At 41.0% G+C, this 19186-nt stretch overlaps 1 protein-coding gene across 28 annotated transcripts in view; it reads left to right on the top strand.

Moving 5' to 3' along the window:
• Window positions 1–19186, top strand: part of MICAL3 (microtubule associated monooxygenase, calponin and LIM domain containing 3) — a 291510-nt gene that overhangs the window by 182953 nt on the left and 89371 nt on the right. For 24 of the 28 annotated variants that reach the window (XM_053252872.1, XM_053252873.1, XM_053252870.1 and 21 more), the window contains 4 exons: window positions 6619–6726; window positions 7444–7630; window positions 10103–10191; window positions 11292–11379. In XM_053252872.1, coding sequence (XP_053108847.1) covers window positions 6619–6726; window positions 7444–7630; window positions 10103–10191; window positions 11292–11379 — 472 coding nt within the window. The remainder of the gene's footprint in view (window positions 1–6618; window positions 6727–7443; window positions 7631–10102; window positions 10192–11291; window positions 11380–19186) is intronic. The other 4 variants (XM_053252877.1, XM_053252875.1, XM_053252874.1 and 1 more) reach the window with 1 other exon arrangement.

The following is a 19186-nucleotide window of genomic DNA, read 5'->3' as shown; positions in this document are numbered from 1 at the left end:
ACAGGACAGAGAGGAAGTGTATGAACCCATGGAGTCCTCCTGATCACCAGGCTGTGGTGGTATCTGAACTAGGCCATCATGCCAAAAAGCCACTGCTGACCACAAAGAAATCCACCAATAAGGTGTTCTGGGAATTAGTGTATTGCTTTCTCTTATCCGAACCTTCCAGCATTGAATCTTCTGTGGCTGTAGAATAGCCTACACTGAGAGTAAACCTTTATTTGTGGCTTGGTTTTGAGGATGTGAGATGAGACCCACCATACTGCTTTGTGTTTCATGAGAGTAATTGCACTTGGCTTGCTGAGCCATTTAGCGAAGACCTGCTGCCTGCCTCAGCCAAACGAAGGCTCACATAATTTCAGAATAGCTTATAGGGCCCAGCAAATTTTCTTGTGTTGTGTCACTAAATCTTGCCTAATTCTGCAAGAGAAATCAGGAGTGTATTAATGTCTGTCTTTTTATACAGAATGCACTAGTTTTTTGTTTTTTTAAAATCAAGCCTATAACCTGTGCAGTCTTCATCTGTTCTGTGGGGGGAAATATGAAATGCAAATTGATACCGTGCTCAGGCTAATGCCTGAATTTGCCATTCTCTCCATGGGGTCCAGAGAGCAATGTTTGCATCCTGGTCAAAAGACAGGATCAGTCAGCTGGCTTTAGCAAGGGGAGCATGTCCTTGCCCTCCCAGACCAACCTTCTATATTTGAAAAGGAAGTAAGGTTTACTCTCTTGTTTTATGAACACATGAAGCTGCCTTATCCTTGGTCCAACTCTTGGACTAAGCTCAGTATCAATAATGAGCTACTCTCTAGGATTTCAGACTGGGGTCTTTCTCAGCCCTAAACGGAGATGCCCAAGATTGAGCCTGGACTACCACCTGCATGCAAAAGAGGTGCTCTATTACCGAGGTATGGCCCAGCCCCAAATTTTAATTTTAATCTTGAAGTCTTGCTTTACTAGTAATGAATTAGGAGTTTGCAAACAAGGGAGGCTTTGAATAAGCTACCTTTCACTGCTGTGAGTGAAGCCTTCTGCTAAAGCTTGGACAGCACATGAGTGGGTGGGGGTGGAGAGGTACTTTGTATAATTTTGGCATAGTCTCCTTTTGCCTTGCTTCTTCCCCAGCCAGTCTGGAAAAGTACTAGGAAGCAAGAACTGCTATCCTACAGAGTGCAGAAACTTACTTCCCCACTGTGGGATGGGCAGCATGAGAAAGAGAAGCAGTGGCAAGCCAAGGCCTTCTCTCCACAAGAGAATACTTAAGAACATAAGAGCAGCCCTGCTGGATCAGGCCCAAGGCCCATCTAGTCCAGCACCCTGTTTCGCACAGTGGCCCACCAGATGCCGCTGGAAGCCACAGACAGGAGTTGAGGGCGTGCCCTCTCACCTGCCATTACTTGAATCACAGGAACATAGGAAGCTGCCTTCATTGGTCCATCTAGCTCATTATTGTCTACACCAGGGATTCTCAACGTTGGGTCCCCAGATGTTATTGGACTACAACTCCCATAATTCCCAACCAAAGGCTACTGGGGCTGAGGATTATGGGAGTTGAAGTCCAATAACGTCTGGGGACTCAACATTGAGAATCCCTGGTCTACACTGACTGACAGTGGCTTCTCCAGGGTTTCAAGCAGGAGTTTTGCCCAACCCTTCCTGGAGATTCCAGGGATTGAAACTGGGACCTTCTGCATGCAAAGCAAGTGTTCTACCACTGAACTATGGCCCCACCCCCATATCAACCACAGGGACCCACTAGAATATCCCTTATTTGTCTCAATTCCCACCCGCCCACCCCTTGTGAGTGGACAAGTTTGTCCTTCAGTTGTACAGTATATTCATGTTGACAAGGCTGAAGTAGGAGGGTTAGAGTATTCTGGCTATTCCACTCCTGATCGGAGGGGTCTTCCCCTCACTGGTAAATCGGCTATGTCATCCATCTTGAGTGGTACTTTTCTAGAGGTAACAGCTGCCCTCCGGACACCTAGAAGAAAGGAAATTTATGACAATTTTACATTCCCCTCTTGGGCCAAAAGCACAGGGCACTGGGTCAGACTGCTTATAGGCAGTTAGGAACCTGATCAAGAATGTGAAGACAGAGTATGATTGCACTCTTTTAAACTGCTAGTTGGTGCACTATACAAGTACTGATTGATTTGCTCTGCTTTTGAACCAGAAGGCCGAATTTGACTATTAATACTCTGATTCTGCATGGCTTTGAGAGGGCCCATATATTAAACTGCAATAGTAACTGAGTGTCATCACTGTTCACACTTACTCTTCCATTAACTTCAGTAGTAAGTGTTCCATGTCTGCTGTATTTGTACTGCCACTACATTTGGAGTGTACTATTCTTGTTCCTCTGAGTGTTTTCTTCAGGCTGAAGAGGAGAGCAGCACCTAGTCCCTTGTGTTAAAGCTACGTATGGCTTTTAGAAAGGGCACCATCTGGATTGTGATCCGTTGTAATAATAAGGAATGGGTACTGCGCCTGCGCAGGGACCTTGCGGGCTGACTGAGTAGCTCCTCGTGATGCCCCGCCCCACCTGCATGTGCTGTGCTGAGTTCGTTGGAGCGTCTCTCCTTTAGTTTCTCATTGACCGCCTCCCCCCCTACGGGAGATAGAGGTGCAAATTATCTAACAACGCTTCACTTCTCCAAGTTTCGGGTGGCGTTTGCTCAGGCTCGCTTAAATGTGCTGCCCTCCTCTCTTTTGGAAAGGAGGTTCGCTAAGGATTCTTCAGCTACGGTTTTCTGCCCTTGTGGCTCTGGCCTCCTGGAAACTGTTTCCCATGTTTTGTTATATTGCTCTTTGTATCAAGGTTTTAGAGAAGAACTTATTTCCCCCCTGTTAGTTAGATTTCCTGGAAGGTGTGAGCTTTTTTATACACAATATTGCCTTGCGGATACAAGTTGTGAGATCACAAAAGTGGTGGCCAAATTTTTTTATATTGCTATGAGATTAAGGTCTCAATTTTAGGAGTTGTTTTACTGTTTTTAAAGTAATCTATCCAGGATGTTTGTATACTGCTTTATTGTGTGTAATTTTCAGTCACTATTTGTGTATATTAGTTATATTTGTTATTCTGATTTTTATCTCTTGGCTGGCCAACGGCTGTAATAAAAAAACGATCATTGACCACCTAAGTGTTCAAACCTCGTAGTGTTAGCTACTTGGTGGAAAGTATTTCTCTGGTTTTTGACCTTGGATTTGGACAACAGACTCTTGATTTGGATAGCGATTTGGCTCTGTTCAGTACTTACTTGTTGATTTTGGAACTGGACTTTGGATTTGGAGAACGGACTTGCTTCGCTTAACGATTAGGCTAGAAGAATAGAACTGATCGGTACTCCAGCAATGGGGGTGAAAAAGACATTCCAATGCTGTGTCAAGTGCTGGGCTAAGCTCCCTTCCACAGACCTCCATGACACGTGTTTGCTGTGCCTTGGGGAAGAGCATAATACTTCAGCGTGTAAGGTTTGCTGCTCTTTTTCTAAACAAACCCGGCAGAATCGAGCGCTTCGCCTTCGGGCAACATTATACGATGACACGCTCCACCCGCCTACTCCATTGCCGAGTTTGTCGTTGATGCCGAATGCCCCGCCGGGAGCAAAAAGATCAGTGGCTCAGTCAATGTCGCAGTCAGCCCGAGTGTCTGCGGAAGTGTGCACCAGCAGTCTAAAACCGCGGTGGCTGCTCACTCCAAGTCGGGAGTGACATTTTCTTCTCAGCTGGACAGAAGAAAGCTTACTGTTAGCTCCCTATGACTGCTTGAAAGATACTGCAAAAGCAGTTCTGGAATACTTTATTCCAGAACTGCTTTTGCAATATCTTTCAAGCAGTCATAGGGAGCTAACAGTAAGCTTGAGCTGGATGGACCTTCATTAGTAAGTTAATATGTCAGATGTAAATCATGCAGTGGTTGCTGCTGCAGTAGACCACAGGCTAAGTACCTGTGGATAGCAGGAGTGGGCTCTCAAACACTTGTGTCCATATTTTGGAGTGGTAGGGGAACTGTGAAGGAATTGTAGAGGAGTGAATGACGACAGAGCAGATGAATGATTTGATTCTGAATAAAACACGCCCTTGGGTCCTTCAGCAAATGGATTGACGTCAACTTAGCAGTGTGTTAAATTGGCTCGAGTGGCAGCCAGAAGAAGGGTCAGCAAAGAGAAGTGCATGAGAGATAACCAGAGCATGGTGCAAAGTGCAGAGAGGAGAAGGCAGATCTTTGCAATGTTGATAATTAAGGGCTTAAACCAGATGACAAGACAATATTCTCAGAGCTGTATCCGCAGTGCTATAGAATATGCTTGCACTAATGAAATGATGAGCAGTAAAGTCTTGTGATGCAGCTCTTTGGTGTCTGAGCTGCAAGAGTAGCCACTGGCTGATTTTTCACAATGGAAGGAAATAGAGTGGGATTTCCCAGGGGCCTATTTTGGGGACAAACTTTATTTTAACCTATGACCACAAATGACCTAGAGATGGATCATTTAAGCATGGTGAAAACTTAAAAGGACATAAGATCTCCAAAAGGGTATATCTGAATTGGATTAATGAACAATAAAATGGAAAATGAGATTCGGTGTAAAGTGATGTGCATTTGGAGCAAAAATTGTCAGCTTCACATCACTGATTGGGATCTCAGCTGTCCAGGAAAGAAATCTTGGGGTAATTGATAGTTTGGTGAAAATGTCAACTTGGTATGCAGCAGAAGTGAAAGGCAACCTTTGTGTTGGGTGGTATTAGGAAAGGGAGTGAAAATAAAGCAGTCAGCATCATAATTCATTCCTATACGTCTGTGTTGTGGCCTCATTTGCAATACTTTGCATAGACTGTGGTTGTCACATCTCAGAAAGGATACTGTAGAGCTGGAAAAGAAGTGCAGGAGAGGCAGCCAAAATAGTTAAGGGTAGGGACGTTTTCCATACAAAGAAAGAGTATAGAAAGTGCTTGCGGCTTTCATATTTTTTAAACAGACAAATACTAAGAGGAGAGAGCTTTATAAAATTAAAATTATGCCTGATGTGGGGCAGGGAATAGTGTTATCCCTCATTGATAACACTAGAAATTGAGGTCATCTGATGGAATTGATTCAAGATAGACAAAAGGTCCATCTTCATAGAATGTGTTAAGGAATCTGCTGCTGCAGTATCTGGTGATGGCCACTGGCTAGGATTATTTTAAAAGTAGGTTAGACAAATTCGTGGAGGTTTGGTCTGCCAGTGGCTATTAGCTGTGATGGTTAAATGAAGCCTCCATGTTCAATGGTAGTGTAGATCTCAATATCAGTTGCTAAAAAGGGGAACGAATGCAGAGGGGATGACAACTTTAGCCTTCATGACCTGCTTGTTACCTTCTTGGAGTGATATGAGTGGCAGCTGATGTTCTTGGCTAGAAGATTCTTATTCTATTGAAGTTCTTGGCTAGAAGATTCTTATTCTGATCCCTCTGGATTCTTTTAACATGAATTGCACTTAGTGGAACTTTTCCAGCCTTCTCTGGTCTTGGTTATTACTAATTAGAAGGCGAGGAGGACCAGCTTGCTGATTTTATCCTATGCTTTTCTGTACACAGCACTTAATAGATGGGATATCTATTGTCTGAAGTGAGTAAACCATTGGAAGAGTCTTCAGCCTCATTTGCTTGGTCTTCGGTTTCTAAATTGGCAGAGAATCCATGCATCCCTCTCTCTGCCTTCCTCCCCCACACACTTCAGTGGGAATTAGAGGATGTTGCTTTGGCTTATTGAATCTGAACTCCCATAACTCCCATAACTTGTGCCTCTCCTTTGTATATTTCTGAAATATAATCCTGTCTAGTTACCTTTGGGCTTAGTGCAGTTTGCTGCTCAAGTAACAGTTGAAGCAGTGAACTTTCTGTTCTATTTGTATAGTCCTACAAGGAAGGAGGATTAACTGTCCCTAAATGTGGGTGTGAATACTGGCAAATTTATATTGTGCCTTCCCCCCTCCTTCTAGAGGTACCTTTTTAAATGCCTGCTTTTCTCCGAAGTCTAAAATTCATCTATCTGATGGCTTTGGATATCATAAATGCTCATGATATCCAAACATGTGGGTATCCCTCTGAGTAAAATGCTTCTGCACTACCACCTACTTGAACCATGGCACTCTTAATCTCCTGGTGTCAAGGTTCAACAGCTGTCAGCATCTGGCCCTCTGAGATATCCTGCTTGGCTCCTTAGTTGCAAATCAAGAGGCAAAAATTGACATGGAAGAAATATGTTTTATCAATGGAACTTACAAGGAAGCTGTTTGAGGAGATGGCATTTACTGTACCTTGACCTTTCACCTACTTTTCAAAATGGCCTTCTGCCCTCCGCCCACAACAGTTGCTGACCAGGGTCTTAATGTGGCTGATTACAAACTGTTAACTATGACCTTTAGTGCTGCCATGCCAGTGGTTGCTGACATCACTCATTTTGCTGTTACCACACGTGCTTGCTTTGTCCACTGTCTTGGCATGGTTTGAGCCCCTTCTGCACCTTTTTGTACCATTTTTTTTTTCTTTCCTAGTTTTCATTTTGAATTTAAATTTTCTCTTTCCCCCCATTTTTCCTGTTCATCTACCCCCTCCATTACCCTCATCTGGTAGAAGTATATAAAGATGTACACAGGTGGCGTGAGCTCATTGGCTGAGCAGATAGCCAATCAGCTTCAAAGGAAAGATCAGCCTAAAACCCTTCTAGACAAGAAGGAACTGGTAAGAGAATAATGTACAGAAAGTGGTGCTTGTTTGTGACTAGAGATTAGATGGCTCTTCCTTAGATTTACTGCAATTTTGAGTCTGTAGTTTCCCCCCAGTTAAAGTTTGCTGGACATAAGCACTTCCTTACCTGTGTCTCCATTTGACCTTGTGTGTTCTGAGAGTCTCTCTCACTATAAAGCCAAGAGAAAAAAACAATAGATGCTCCATAAAAGATGCCTTGGGACCTTTAGAACTAGACTGTATCCTTGGAATTAGTGTGGTACTGTCCTTTGACAGTGTGTGTTTGGGACCAATGGTAACTGTCTCCCCTAGAATGGAAGGAGGATTACCACCAATATTATTTCTATGATACTCTAGTAAGTTCTTTACCATTTCATAACAACCTTATGAGGTAAGTCATTGTTCCTATGTTATGGATGGGGAGCAGCGGCTCAGAATTATTTACGTTCTCTATAAATCATTTGGTCCACCATATGTTATCAGACTCTTTATTTTATAGGTTATGAAGTGTGTTGTCCGGTTGACCTCTTCTCCCCATGTGGGTCTTTGCATTATCCATAGGTATCATCCTGGTGTCTGTGCTTTGCCTGGAGCACCATCTGTTCCCCTGTAGAATATTACAAAAATGATCCTAATGAAAACAAATTCATTGTCATAGTCATGAAAGGAAGTGAATAACTCATAGGCCTTTCCTTGTCCCTTCTGCTTTAGGGTTCCTTAAAGAAAGAATTTCCTCCAAACCTGGGAGGCAGTGACGTCTGCTACTTCTGCCACAAGCGTGTCTATGTGATGGAAAGGCTGAGTGCAGAGGGCAAGTTCTTCCATCGCAGCTGCTTCAAATGCGAATATTGTGCCACCACCCTGCGCTTATCATCATACGCCTATGACCTGGTGGATGGTGAGTAGAATTTCTCCTATGCCTTGCTGGGGCTATAGAACCGCTCCAGCTTCTGCCTGAGAAATTAATCACAGGATGTCATTAGTGCAGTCTGGAGGTCTTTGTTTGGCCACTTAGCCCAGCCCAAATACATCAGTTAAAATTGCTCCTGTAGTGAAAATATACCTTGGTTGAATCAGGAATTGAACTTGGCAAACATATCTTCTTGGGGTGATGTAAATATCAGGTTTCTCTTGTAACTATTAATTGTGATGCTGGGCTTTATTTGTCAGTCTTCTTTCCTAATTTGTGTATACAGAAATGAGCTCTCTAGCAATTGCGTGTCTTGAGACAAGTTGCCTTGTGTTGTGAACAAAGTTACAGATATAGCCAACACAACCAGAAAAAAAAGTTGGTCAGAGCCACATGAATTAAACTAGGGATGGCATCTCTACAAAACGTTGCTGGGCAGAACGTCTTTAAAAATTACAAATGTGAACAATGTATGAATGTGAACAGTACTCACAACTGCATTTGCAAAGTGATAAGGGCATGAACTTCTTGTTACACAAGCAAGAAATGAGACTACAGAATAAAAGTGAGAACTTATAATGGACATCTAGCAGGGCGCCTGGTTGGGGAGAGGAAGTCACCAGCAAAGCTTCGGGGATGGGGGGGTGGATGAGAGATTACCCGTTAGTTTATGTTCAAATGAGCATCTTTCTACTTATTAGAATGTGTAAATGAACATCTTCCTACATATTGACTGCACAAAATCCCAACTATCATTCAGTCCTTGTAAAAGTCACAGATATGAAATCTGGTGTTATAGTAACATGCTATGGTGCTTTGTGTAATAGTTCTTGGGCCAATTAAATATTTAACTACTGAGGTTTTCGAATAAATAGGCCCACTCGAGAACAAACATTTAGCATACTTATCCTGATTTCAATTTATCTGGTCTTAAAAAAACCCCAAAACTCTTGAATTCATTGTAGTGAATGGTCCTGTATGAAGACTATTCAGTGTCCACTGACTAAAGAGACTGACGCACAGACCACATCCTAACCATAGATGGAGAGATATCAATAACAAATTGTGATGTAGTCCACTGAGACTTTCTTTTAATTTGATTTATTTATTTGCTTTTGTATTCAACCCTTCCTCTAAGGAGCTCTTAGTAATGTATATGTGGTTCCCAGATGCTTTCTCATCCAGCTACCCAAATCCGTTTGGCTTCTAAGTTGGAAGTTCAGATGACAAGGTGCCTCTAAATTAAAGCTATAGGAACTTGAGTGAGCCAGAGGCCCTCCCACTGAGGAGCTCTTTAAAGCATATTGGCTTAATTTGCTGTCCATTTGATCATGTCATTCAAGAAGACAGAGGAAGAGTGGCCTCATGTGGTTATTTGTCCCCTAATCAAAAAGTAATTCTGCAAGTTTTGGCCCGTCTCCAACATCTGTTTGGGGACATAGCTGTTGAGAGAGTGGTCATCTGCCAACTCTGAGCACACAAGAAAAACACCTGCTTTCTCGATGACTGCTGGTCCAGATCTTCCCCCTGAGCACATAGATTCAGATTACCATTGTGACTTTGATTAGAGATCAGTAGGGTTAGTGTCTCTTATTGATATAATTAATCATGGTGTTTTAGTGGTGCAGCTGTACAATCTTGCAGACATTGACTAAATTATTCTGGAGGGGTTCAATTTGTTTTTGTCCAGGAGGTCCAGGGTTGGGTGTGGAAAGGGATGGTTGCTAATCACCCTGGACCAACGTTGTCAAGTTCAGCTGGGTTTCATTTTATCTATCCCCTGCATGTAAGGCCAAACACTGCAGAGAAACCAGTCGGAAGCCATCATTCATCCCTTTACACTCTGAGAGCAGTCTACCATAACATACTTTATGTGGGACTGTCCTTGAAGACTGTTCAGAAGCTTCATTGTCACATGTGAAGGATCTTGCAATGCCATATATCTGGTTGAATTAGTAGTTCTAACCATTTCTTTCTGTGCAAGGAGATTTGAGATGTTACTTGAGTTGCCATGGTCTGGCCCAGATAGAGATTTCTCTCTTAATTTGGTTCCTGTACACTAGAAAGCCATGGTCCACTTGGAGTTAATGCCCAGCCCTTTCCTTTTTGTATCCTTTCTTGCCTCTTCCAGCAGCACTTCTGCCAGATTTTCATGTGATACAGCCTTTGTTCTTTACACAGTGCTGCTTTGTTTGTGTGCAATACCACGCAAGTTTCCCTGGGCCACTCTGGTGGCTGATTGGGTATTGGTTAGATATCTTTCAGGCACCCTATGGAAAATTCATTATTTTCAGGAAAACAGGAAATACAATTTGATTAAAACTTCAAGTGCAATTGTCTCAGTATATATTGGATGTTATAGGGTAGAGAAGGTGCAGATAGTGGAGTTACCATGCCATTGTCCAGCTCTTAAGTTCATTTTTTCCTCACTATCACCCTCCTCCCTTGTTCTGTTTGCAGGAAAATTCTACTGCAAGCCTCACTACTGTTACAGGCTTTCAGGTTATGCACAAAGGAAGAGACCAGCTGTGGGGCCTCTGTCAGGAAAGGTGAGTGTTTGTTTCAGTTTTACTTTCACCTTCATTTTGCCACCCTATATTGGAAAATGGCTGGGGATTGTTTGGAGGGGAAGGATGCTGTGGAAATGTATAGAATCTTCTAGATGGATCTTGCCTGAGTTATTAGATGAAGGCTTTTGAATCTAGCATGAGGGGAGACTTTACACATTCGCGTGAAAGCCATTTTAAATGTTAGAGAAAAGTTTAACTTACAAAAAAGATCTTACAAAAAAAACTTCTGAGGGCAGCACTGAGAAAGAAGACAAAGTTGTGCAAAAATATATGAAATAATTCATCACTATATCTACTTATATCTAAAATCCTATTTGTTATGAAGGATAATACATGCCAGTTCTTTTACACTATTTTCACATACCCATAGTATTTCTTGGGAGACATCTCCACCAATGGATTGTAGAATGTGATGATAAAGTCAAAGCATGGGAATTAAAATCAAATAATTAAAACAGGTACACAAGTGTGGGTGTATGTGCCCCCCCCTGTAAATTTTCTTGAGACTAAAACACAATATCAAACCAACATAGTAGAAATAAGAGGCTATATGCATATATTTTGTGTTCTTGTGCAGCTGATTTGATATTTCCTTGCATATAATATTTTGTATATTTACAAGAGGCAGAATCTAATCATGTTTTAATGAAGAATTTCAACGCTCATGGCTTGGTTTCATTTCAAATTTTAAAATCTCTTTTACTTCAGAAAGAGATGCTCTATTTCCTACTGAAAGTGCTGAATAAATGAGCTAGCTCAAGGCATGCCCTTCATCTAGCTTTCTATGAAAAAATAGCTAGCTAAATGAGGATTATGCTATACTATAATTGAATGTTTGGATGCCGAATCTTTATCTTTATGTATAAAGATTATTGGACAGAATCCAGACTTAGTTATGACTAAGCTCCATTGAAATAAATGATACATGACTAACAAGTCCATTAATTTCAAGAGGACTTCATCAGAATCCTGCCCATTTTCTTTCTTGATTTAAAACTATAAAATCATTTTTGTTCATTTGCATATGCTCACATTAAATGTAAATTAAAATTGCATGTTTCTTCTCCTGTTTTTTCCAGGACATCAAAGGGATCCAGCAGGACAACATGGCAGCTGATGGCGCAGGACATGCAAACTCCATCTCATCGTCATCAGAGAGGACTCCAGGTAGCTCTGCTTCCTTGTTTGGCAGGGTGGTGCAGTACTCGCTCCGCCTCTTTGACAGAGTTAGGCTGGCAGGCCAACTTCTGCAAGGCACAGTTTCCTCAGTTGGGCACCAGGTAGCCCAAAACCCTTTGGACTCCTTTTTCATGTGCCAGTTGCTGGCTTTTGGGGTCCCCTTTCTTTACATCCAATCGGAGGTTCTTGGACAGATACTAGGGGAGTTCTTATCAGCATTAGGATATTGACCTAGAAATACCAATTTTGTCATACTGTATAACTTGTGGGAGAAATATTTGGGGGATGCTGTGTGTGAGGGGAGGAAGCCTTGTGGCTTTGGGGACAACGCCCCCTCTGATTTACTTTGACAAGGATATTCTGAATATCGTCCAGGTAAACACAGACACTCAGTTCAGGATATTCTTGGGGTGGGTCTAAATAATAATTAGTATGTAAAATCAAGATTGAGAGAATTGGATAAAGCATTATTTGTTTGGAGATATCTGTTTACTTGATTTCTGTGTTCAGCTGAACTCTGAATATCCTGAATCTCATGAAGTGCTATCTGAATAGCAAAACATCAAAACCTTGTTGACGTCTTTTAAACTGTGGCTTCTATGGATTTCTTGGTTTCTTTCATAGCTGTGGGGAGCCATTGCTTCTAATTCTGGGATTTCTTGGTGTTGGAAGGTTGTGGTATTCTCTCTGCCGAAACATGTGCTTCTCTTATCAGTGTGTTGGGAATGGGGCTAATAAACCAAGCTGTACACTGTTGAGCATGTTCTGCTTAATCTTGAAAACTTGATTCTCGTGTGCAAGAAATTCTTCATTTGTGCCACAAACTCTTGTTTCGCCCAGCGTTTTGCTTGGCCTACTGGTGACTAAATTTGAGTGAAATCTGCTAGGAGGCAGAAGTTTGCTCCAGTTCTGGAATACTCCAAGCCAAATTAGCTTAGATTTTGTTTTTAATTTTTAACAGAATTAGATGGTTATACCTGTGTGAAGGAACTAAATTCTTGCCCTTCCACTGGATTGTAAAAATATTTTAAAGGTTTCTAAATGTTTTTGTCTGGATGTAACTGAAGAATTAGAGATTTTCTTATTGTGTGCGCTCAGTGGTATTGTACAGTTCTTCCCTTTAGTGGGACAGTGTCTTCTAACTAGCAGCAAAATGCAGGAGGTTTAAGAGAGATCTTATTCTGAGAAACTTTTTGATATGGAACAAATAGACAGTTTACATGGAGTCTGGAAACACAGCTTCCTAGAACTACTGGATAGGAGTTGTCCGGCTGTGAAATAGTGTCTTTGTGTGGCTATAAAATCTAATACCTACTAATATGAAAGCTGTTGCTGTAATATGAAGCAAAAATGTAATTTGGCACCAAGTGAATCGCTTCAGCAGCTATAGAACAAAGATTAGACATCACTGTTCAGATAACTTTAAAAGTGCAGGCTGTGGAACACCACTGGAGTTAAGCCTTTGCATCTGTTGTTAATGGGACTGTGACAGATCTGCAGAGGTTACTTGCTAGTGGAGTAACCTATATGTGACATATTTGATATTTAATAGCAAAGTTGGCCTTTGGGCTGGTATTTTTCAGCTGCTTTGAACTGTTTTACCTTCAGGGTAGTATGAATTAATCCTGGCTAAGCATAGCACTAAAACCAGGTTTACATCCCCTGTAAGCCTTTTCGTTCCTGTTCCCTGCTGGTCAGGTCAGGAAGTAGACATCTCCTGTTTTATGGCTTTGCCTTTAACTTGAATTTAAAAGTTTGCTGATGAGTGAAAGAGTATAGGAAACTAATGTATATTTTCATTGGGAGGTTGCTGGATGCATCTCTATATATTTATAGTTTGAGATCAGGATTCAAATATACCTTTTTGCTGTTGTATGTGTTTTTTACATGTATTTATTTGTGTTTATATAGAAAATAGTCTCTTTGGAAAGTAGATTATAGCAATAATTCAAGCATGAATTCATCCTGGCCTTTGAGGCATAGAAACTCCATAAATTAAGATAGCTGAAGGCAGAGCTGGAAAGTATTTCAAAAAACCAGCAGCCGGCTTCATTTTTATCTTCTCAGAATGAAAAACAGACTTGAGAGCTGCGAGAATGTTTCAGTCCTTATATTCCAGCTCAAAGTGTTTAGGGCCTTAAGCAATTGGGTAGCTGGGATTTTTCAAACCCAGCTGAATGCCTTTAAGCTTTGCAAAGGGTTACAAGTCCTTATGCAAACTCTGAATGTTCACTGATGTTAGAAATAAGATTCTGATCACTGTGTGTTTAGGATATTGGGATCCATGCAGAGATTGGCTTTTCATATATGTACACAGAGGTTGTGACTGAAATTTTTAAAAGGTGGTTTTAATAAAAATACAGTTGAATAGTATAGTATAGAGGGGGATTTAATGCAGAGCTGCAGTCTTAGAGCAAATAGAAGCCTGCACCTTCTACTGATCTGTGTTTCTGGCCATGTGTCCATTCCAAGCTGACTCTTTGTTTGCATGGAATGGGTACACACATGTTAGTGGTGCACTGCTGACTTCATTTGCATGTTTCAAGCAAACTTGCAACCAGTGTTTGCTTGGCTACTGTGGAGTTTTATGTCGCCTTTCCTTCCTGCTTGTTAGCCATCTTGGGCTGAAGAGAGAGCTCTTCTATATTCAGGCATTAGATTCATGGTCAGGGAGCAACAAGCACTTCTCTGTGAGATAAGATTACAGTCCTGCTTGGCATGTATGACTCTTGCATCATAGGTATACAGAGACTTTTTCTCTTTTTGTAGTAGAATATGTAGTTTTAGGGACAATCTTAAATTTCAAAGCTCTGCATTTAGCCGTTAGAGTAAGCCACACTTTCTCTCTCAAGAAATTTGCCAAGGAGTGTGTGTGTGTGTCACATGAGTGCTTTAAGTGGCTCGTTTTTGATGTTGGTGCTATCCAGAGAAGCTTCTTGCTCACTTTCTGTAAAAGATGCAACTCTTTCTGCTGGTGCAAGGCTGGCGAAAGCTGTGATTGGTGCTTTTGCTGCTGAACTCTGGCATGCTTGTGGCAGACTCTCTCTATTAAGCCTTTCCTTGTACTCTCTTCTGGGGATTTTTGTGTCCGATGTTTTCTGCATTTGCCTATGTGACACAATTACTGCTGTTGCAAATAAAAAGTGGGAGAAATCCCTTGCTTTTCAGCAGTTGTATTCTGTAATGGTTGTGTGTGTGTTGTATTTTTGGAATGTTTTACAGTGAGTGTTTTTTTTAATAAGTGTTTTTAATATACAAGTGCTGTACTCTCTGCTCTCTGTTCTAAATGTCTGTACAATATTTTTGAATGTGTTAATCTTCCCATGGTTTTAGTGGGCTCGGAACAGTCTCTTTTCACTTTGCCTCTAAAATTATATATACAAAAACGTTCTGGACTCACTTGTCCACTGACTCACACGACTATTAAAATTATAATCATCCATGAGCAAAACCCTTGAAGTAGTGTGCACATTGAGCCAGTTCAGACATAACAAATCATGTTTGGTTACAAGCATGAGCCTCAGGCTTGCATGCAAAGACAGGAGATTGGAAGCTTTTGTTTACCATTAGCTCCAAACCACAGTTTACCTCACGTCTCAACCCAAAGATACAGTGGTTATTTAACAAGCCAGAATAATAAACCAGGATCTGATTCTGTGGTTTGAACAGACTTGGTCATTAAAAAAACTATGAGTGGTTCTTGTATCTGAATCAGATTGTAAAAAATAAATCTAAAAATTCAAAATCTGAAAAAGTTGAGTTTATACAAATATCCCTAAAGATGACAAGCTACTTCCACACTAACTAAATAGCTGAAACTTAGGGCATATGTAGCCCCCCTCCATCCAATTACTAGAAGTATGAAAAGGAGACATTTTAACATCTAATAGTCAAAATTCAGAGTACATAGCTAATCTCAAAATGAAGACTAGTGCTCCAGCACAGAACTAGTAAAATCACATATGGGATGGGATGCTTTATTGTGGGAATCTTTTCTCCTTCATACACTTGAATGATCATTAAGTGTGTTTCTAGTATCAACCAGTAACATGTACCTGTTTTTGTGAACACAAGCTGAATTTGCTGATTGTTTGTATCTGTGCTTTTAAAATATGGGAAGAAGCAGAGAGTGCTTTGATCAGGTATCAGAGGACCAATATGATTGTCTACTCAGTTCTGTATTCCTTGATAATCTCTTCTTTCCTACATGAAAAAGAAGATTAGTGAGGTTCTGTCCCTTCTAGCAACAGAGTACTAGATAATTATATATTAAAAATTCCACACATTATAAAGATAGTTTTACAGTCTTATTGTTGAATTCCTACAAACACATTGGTTCATCTGGTGTATAACTGATGAGGAACAGAAACTGTCATGTAATCAAAGGTATTGAAATGAAAGGAACAGGAATTGCCATGCAATGAAACAGGGAGAAATCAGACCCATATACAGGTCAAATCCAGCACAGAGCTCACCATACCTTAGGGGTTGGCGACAACATGTTTTGCATGCAGAAGGTCCCAGATTGAATCCCTGGCATCCCCAGGTAGGATTACGAGAGATGGAGACCCGTGTCTGAAACCCTGGTGGACTGCTTCCAGTCAGTGTAGGCAGTACTGATCTATATGGATCAATGGTTTGACTTGCTATAAGGCCATTTTGTATTTATTTTATTATTTTATTTGTTGTTAAATTTATATACCGCCTTTCATTAAAGCAATCCCAAGGCGGTTTACAGCAAAAAAAAAATTTAACACAAGATGGTAAAAAAGACACAATTAAAATATTAAGTGGGGGGGGAAATATTAAACAAATCTGATTTAAAAAATTAAAACAAAAAGCATAAAAGCAATAAAGATTATAAGGAGCAGCAGCAGAGAATCAAATAAATGCCTGGGCAAAAAGCCAAGATTTTACATTTTTTCTAAAAGCTGTGATGGAAACTGAGGAAATAGCCACCGGGAGAGCATTCCAGAGTCTGGGGGCAGCAACAGAGAAGGCCCTGTCCCGCGTGCACGACAACCGAGCCTCCCTCATTGTCGGCACCCAGAGCAGAGCCCCCTCAGATGACCTTGTCAAGCGGGCAGCAACCCTTGGGAGCAGGCAGTAACTCAGGTATCCCGGGCGCAAACCATTTAGGGCTTTAAAGGTCAAGACCAGCACCTTGAATTGGACCCGGAAACAAACTGGTAGCCAGTGCAGCTCTTTCAAAATGGGTGTGATGTGCTCCCACCGGGCAGCTCCAGATAAAACCCTAGCTGCCGCATTTTGCACTAGCTGCAGTTTCCAGATGTTCTTCAAGGGCAGCCCCACGTAGAGCGTGTTACAGTAATCCAGCCTTGACGTGACTAAGGCATGGGTAACTGTAATTGCCCTAGCTTTGAACTGCTTTATTTTGTATTGAAACCACTGTGTTCTATAGCAATACAGCTGTTACATAGAATTGGTGGACCATGCTCATGTATATGGCCCATATACAAGTTTACAATGTGGATATTTTCTGCTTGAGGGGAAAAAATCCCAAAGGAGAACACCTCCCTTAGTCTCAAGAGACCATGATCTGAATGTAGTTTGTTTTGTCTTGACAGGATCTTTTGTGTATAGATATGTTCATGAAATCTTCTGAGTCCAAAATGTGATAAAAGTTGGTCTCAGTTCATTTAGTCCCTCAGGTGATGGTTGTAGCCATGATTTTAAAATACATTTGTCCTTGAACACAAGGTTCACTGTACTTTCTCATAATAGAAATTGCCCTAGCTTTGAACGACTCTATATTGCTGTCTTGTCATGCAAAATAACTCACCCAAAATTTGGCATCAGGGTCATCTGGCCAAAATGCCAAGAGCCACCGTTTTCTGTATTCATGGAACGTGCTTCTCAGAACTGACTGTAGAGTAACAAACATTGGCTCTGATACAGAGAAGTTTGTGACCTGCAAGAGAATTCTTTTACCAGTCGACAGGTGTACTTGCTTACACTGCACATTCATGGAAAAATTTGAGAAGTCCTTAGGTTTTTAGTGCATCTGCTGCAGCAATATAGTAATATGTGAGATAGTATTACACTAGTCGTCTTCCTTAAATCATGCTGTGCATAAAGGTTTGTATTTCAATCAAAACACATACTGTGGACTCTGAACAGGCAAGAGTGAAGCAAGAAATTTTCCCTTAATGTTCCTAGAGGTGATTCCCTGAAACTCGATAGAATAGTATGACTCCAGATCAGATCACATGCAAAGACAACCCCAACCCCAACCAGCACTTCTCCATTAAGGAAGTTTAGAGCTGCTTTATGTTAAAAGTAGCCACATAGACACTGCCAATGTCATCTTTTAAAAAGAGATTCAAGACACATTTATTCATCCAAGCTTTTAACTAGATTTGTAGACTTGTGGCTTTTAAAGGCAGCTTTTAATGTTTTAATTCCTGTTTTAATTTGTTATGTTTGTTGTAAACTGCCCAGAGATGTGAATTTGGGCAGTATACAAATACAAAAATAAATGTGCTTCTGTTTGATTCTTCCTCCATATGAAGTCATAATTTACACCATGAGAATAAGCTGTGTCGCATTGCCCGCTATGCTAGAGAGTGACACTCTCCACATTATATAGCCATTTCACTTCCATATATTACATCTCTGTGTAGGATGCCAGCCCCTGGAGATGCATTTCTCAGTGGCCTGTATATGGTGCTGTGATATATGAAACTGCTCTTAGAATAAAAGTTATTAATGAAGGTCCTGTAATCTGAAAGGCTGGTGTTGGGTGACTGTATGCATGTTGGGTGACTGAAGAATAGTGTCCCTCCCATGTGAAACATAGTCTTCCAGAACTTAGCTTGGAAGTTGCTTTGAGAGACTGTTCCTAGACCATCATGTTCCCTTTCAGTGTTCTTACTAGGTTTTTATGGTGGGACTGATGAAGAAGGAAGGGGTTATCTGATTGTAAGAAGCATGAAAAGGGGGCAGGAGAAAGACCCAGAATATGTTTTAACAAGAAAATGTAGCAGATGCACAAGAGAGAATGCTGTGTCTGCATTTCTACAATGTAAAAAGCACTTTAGAATTGCTACAAGATGAAAATCCTCTGAGGAGGAAAGAAGCAGAATCCACAAAACTACAGGGGTTCTACCACAAAAGCCTGCTAAGAACACTTTTTCCCCTCCTGGGAGAAGTAGAGTTCCTTTCTCTTACCTTGTCATCTCTTTCAAACCTTATAGACATTTCCTATCATTATAGTGATTTGCTTTATTATTTGTATGTACATGTATTTCTTGAAGGATGATGTGAGTTATTCTGGGTGATTTCTTTAACTGTATACAATATTGTGTGCCAGTGTAAAATGCAGTATAAAAATCTCTAAGAAATGGGGCCTTGTCTTTCTCCCTCCCAGCAACAAACCTGGGAATATGTTGTATCTGCTGTTTTGAAATGCAGACTTTGAGAAAGAACAACCTCCTTGAGGTTTAGACTGTAGCTCAGGGAGGATTGAGAAATGTGTTCAGAAAAGCCTCATATCTCCAGTTTGAGATGTCTCACCTTTTTGCTTCTGTTCTTTGCACTTATTGTGATGGTACTGTGGGGCAAGTTGTTTGTGTGTGTTTAAATTATGTAACTCTGAAACTCTTCTTGCTGTGAAAGCAATATTTTTGTGTGTGCAAATGTTACCTCTCACATTTAAAAGGGAATAAATTCCAATCAATCTTCAGGTTTCTGAGTTTTCTTTCTTCCTCAATTTATCTCCATTTTGGTTCAGGCTACCAGGGGATGTAGACTACCAGGGGGTGTGGGTTCTGCA

This window comes from Hemicordylus capensis, chromosome 5 (assembly GCF_027244095.1).
Source record: "Hemicordylus capensis ecotype Gifberg chromosome 5, rHemCap1.1.pri, whole genome shotgun sequence".
In the NCBI taxonomy this organism is placed as follows: domain Eukaryota; kingdom Metazoa; phylum Chordata; class Lepidosauria; order Squamata; family Cordylidae; genus Hemicordylus; species Hemicordylus capensis.
This window is presented reverse-complemented; position numbering and strand designations above follow the sequence as displayed.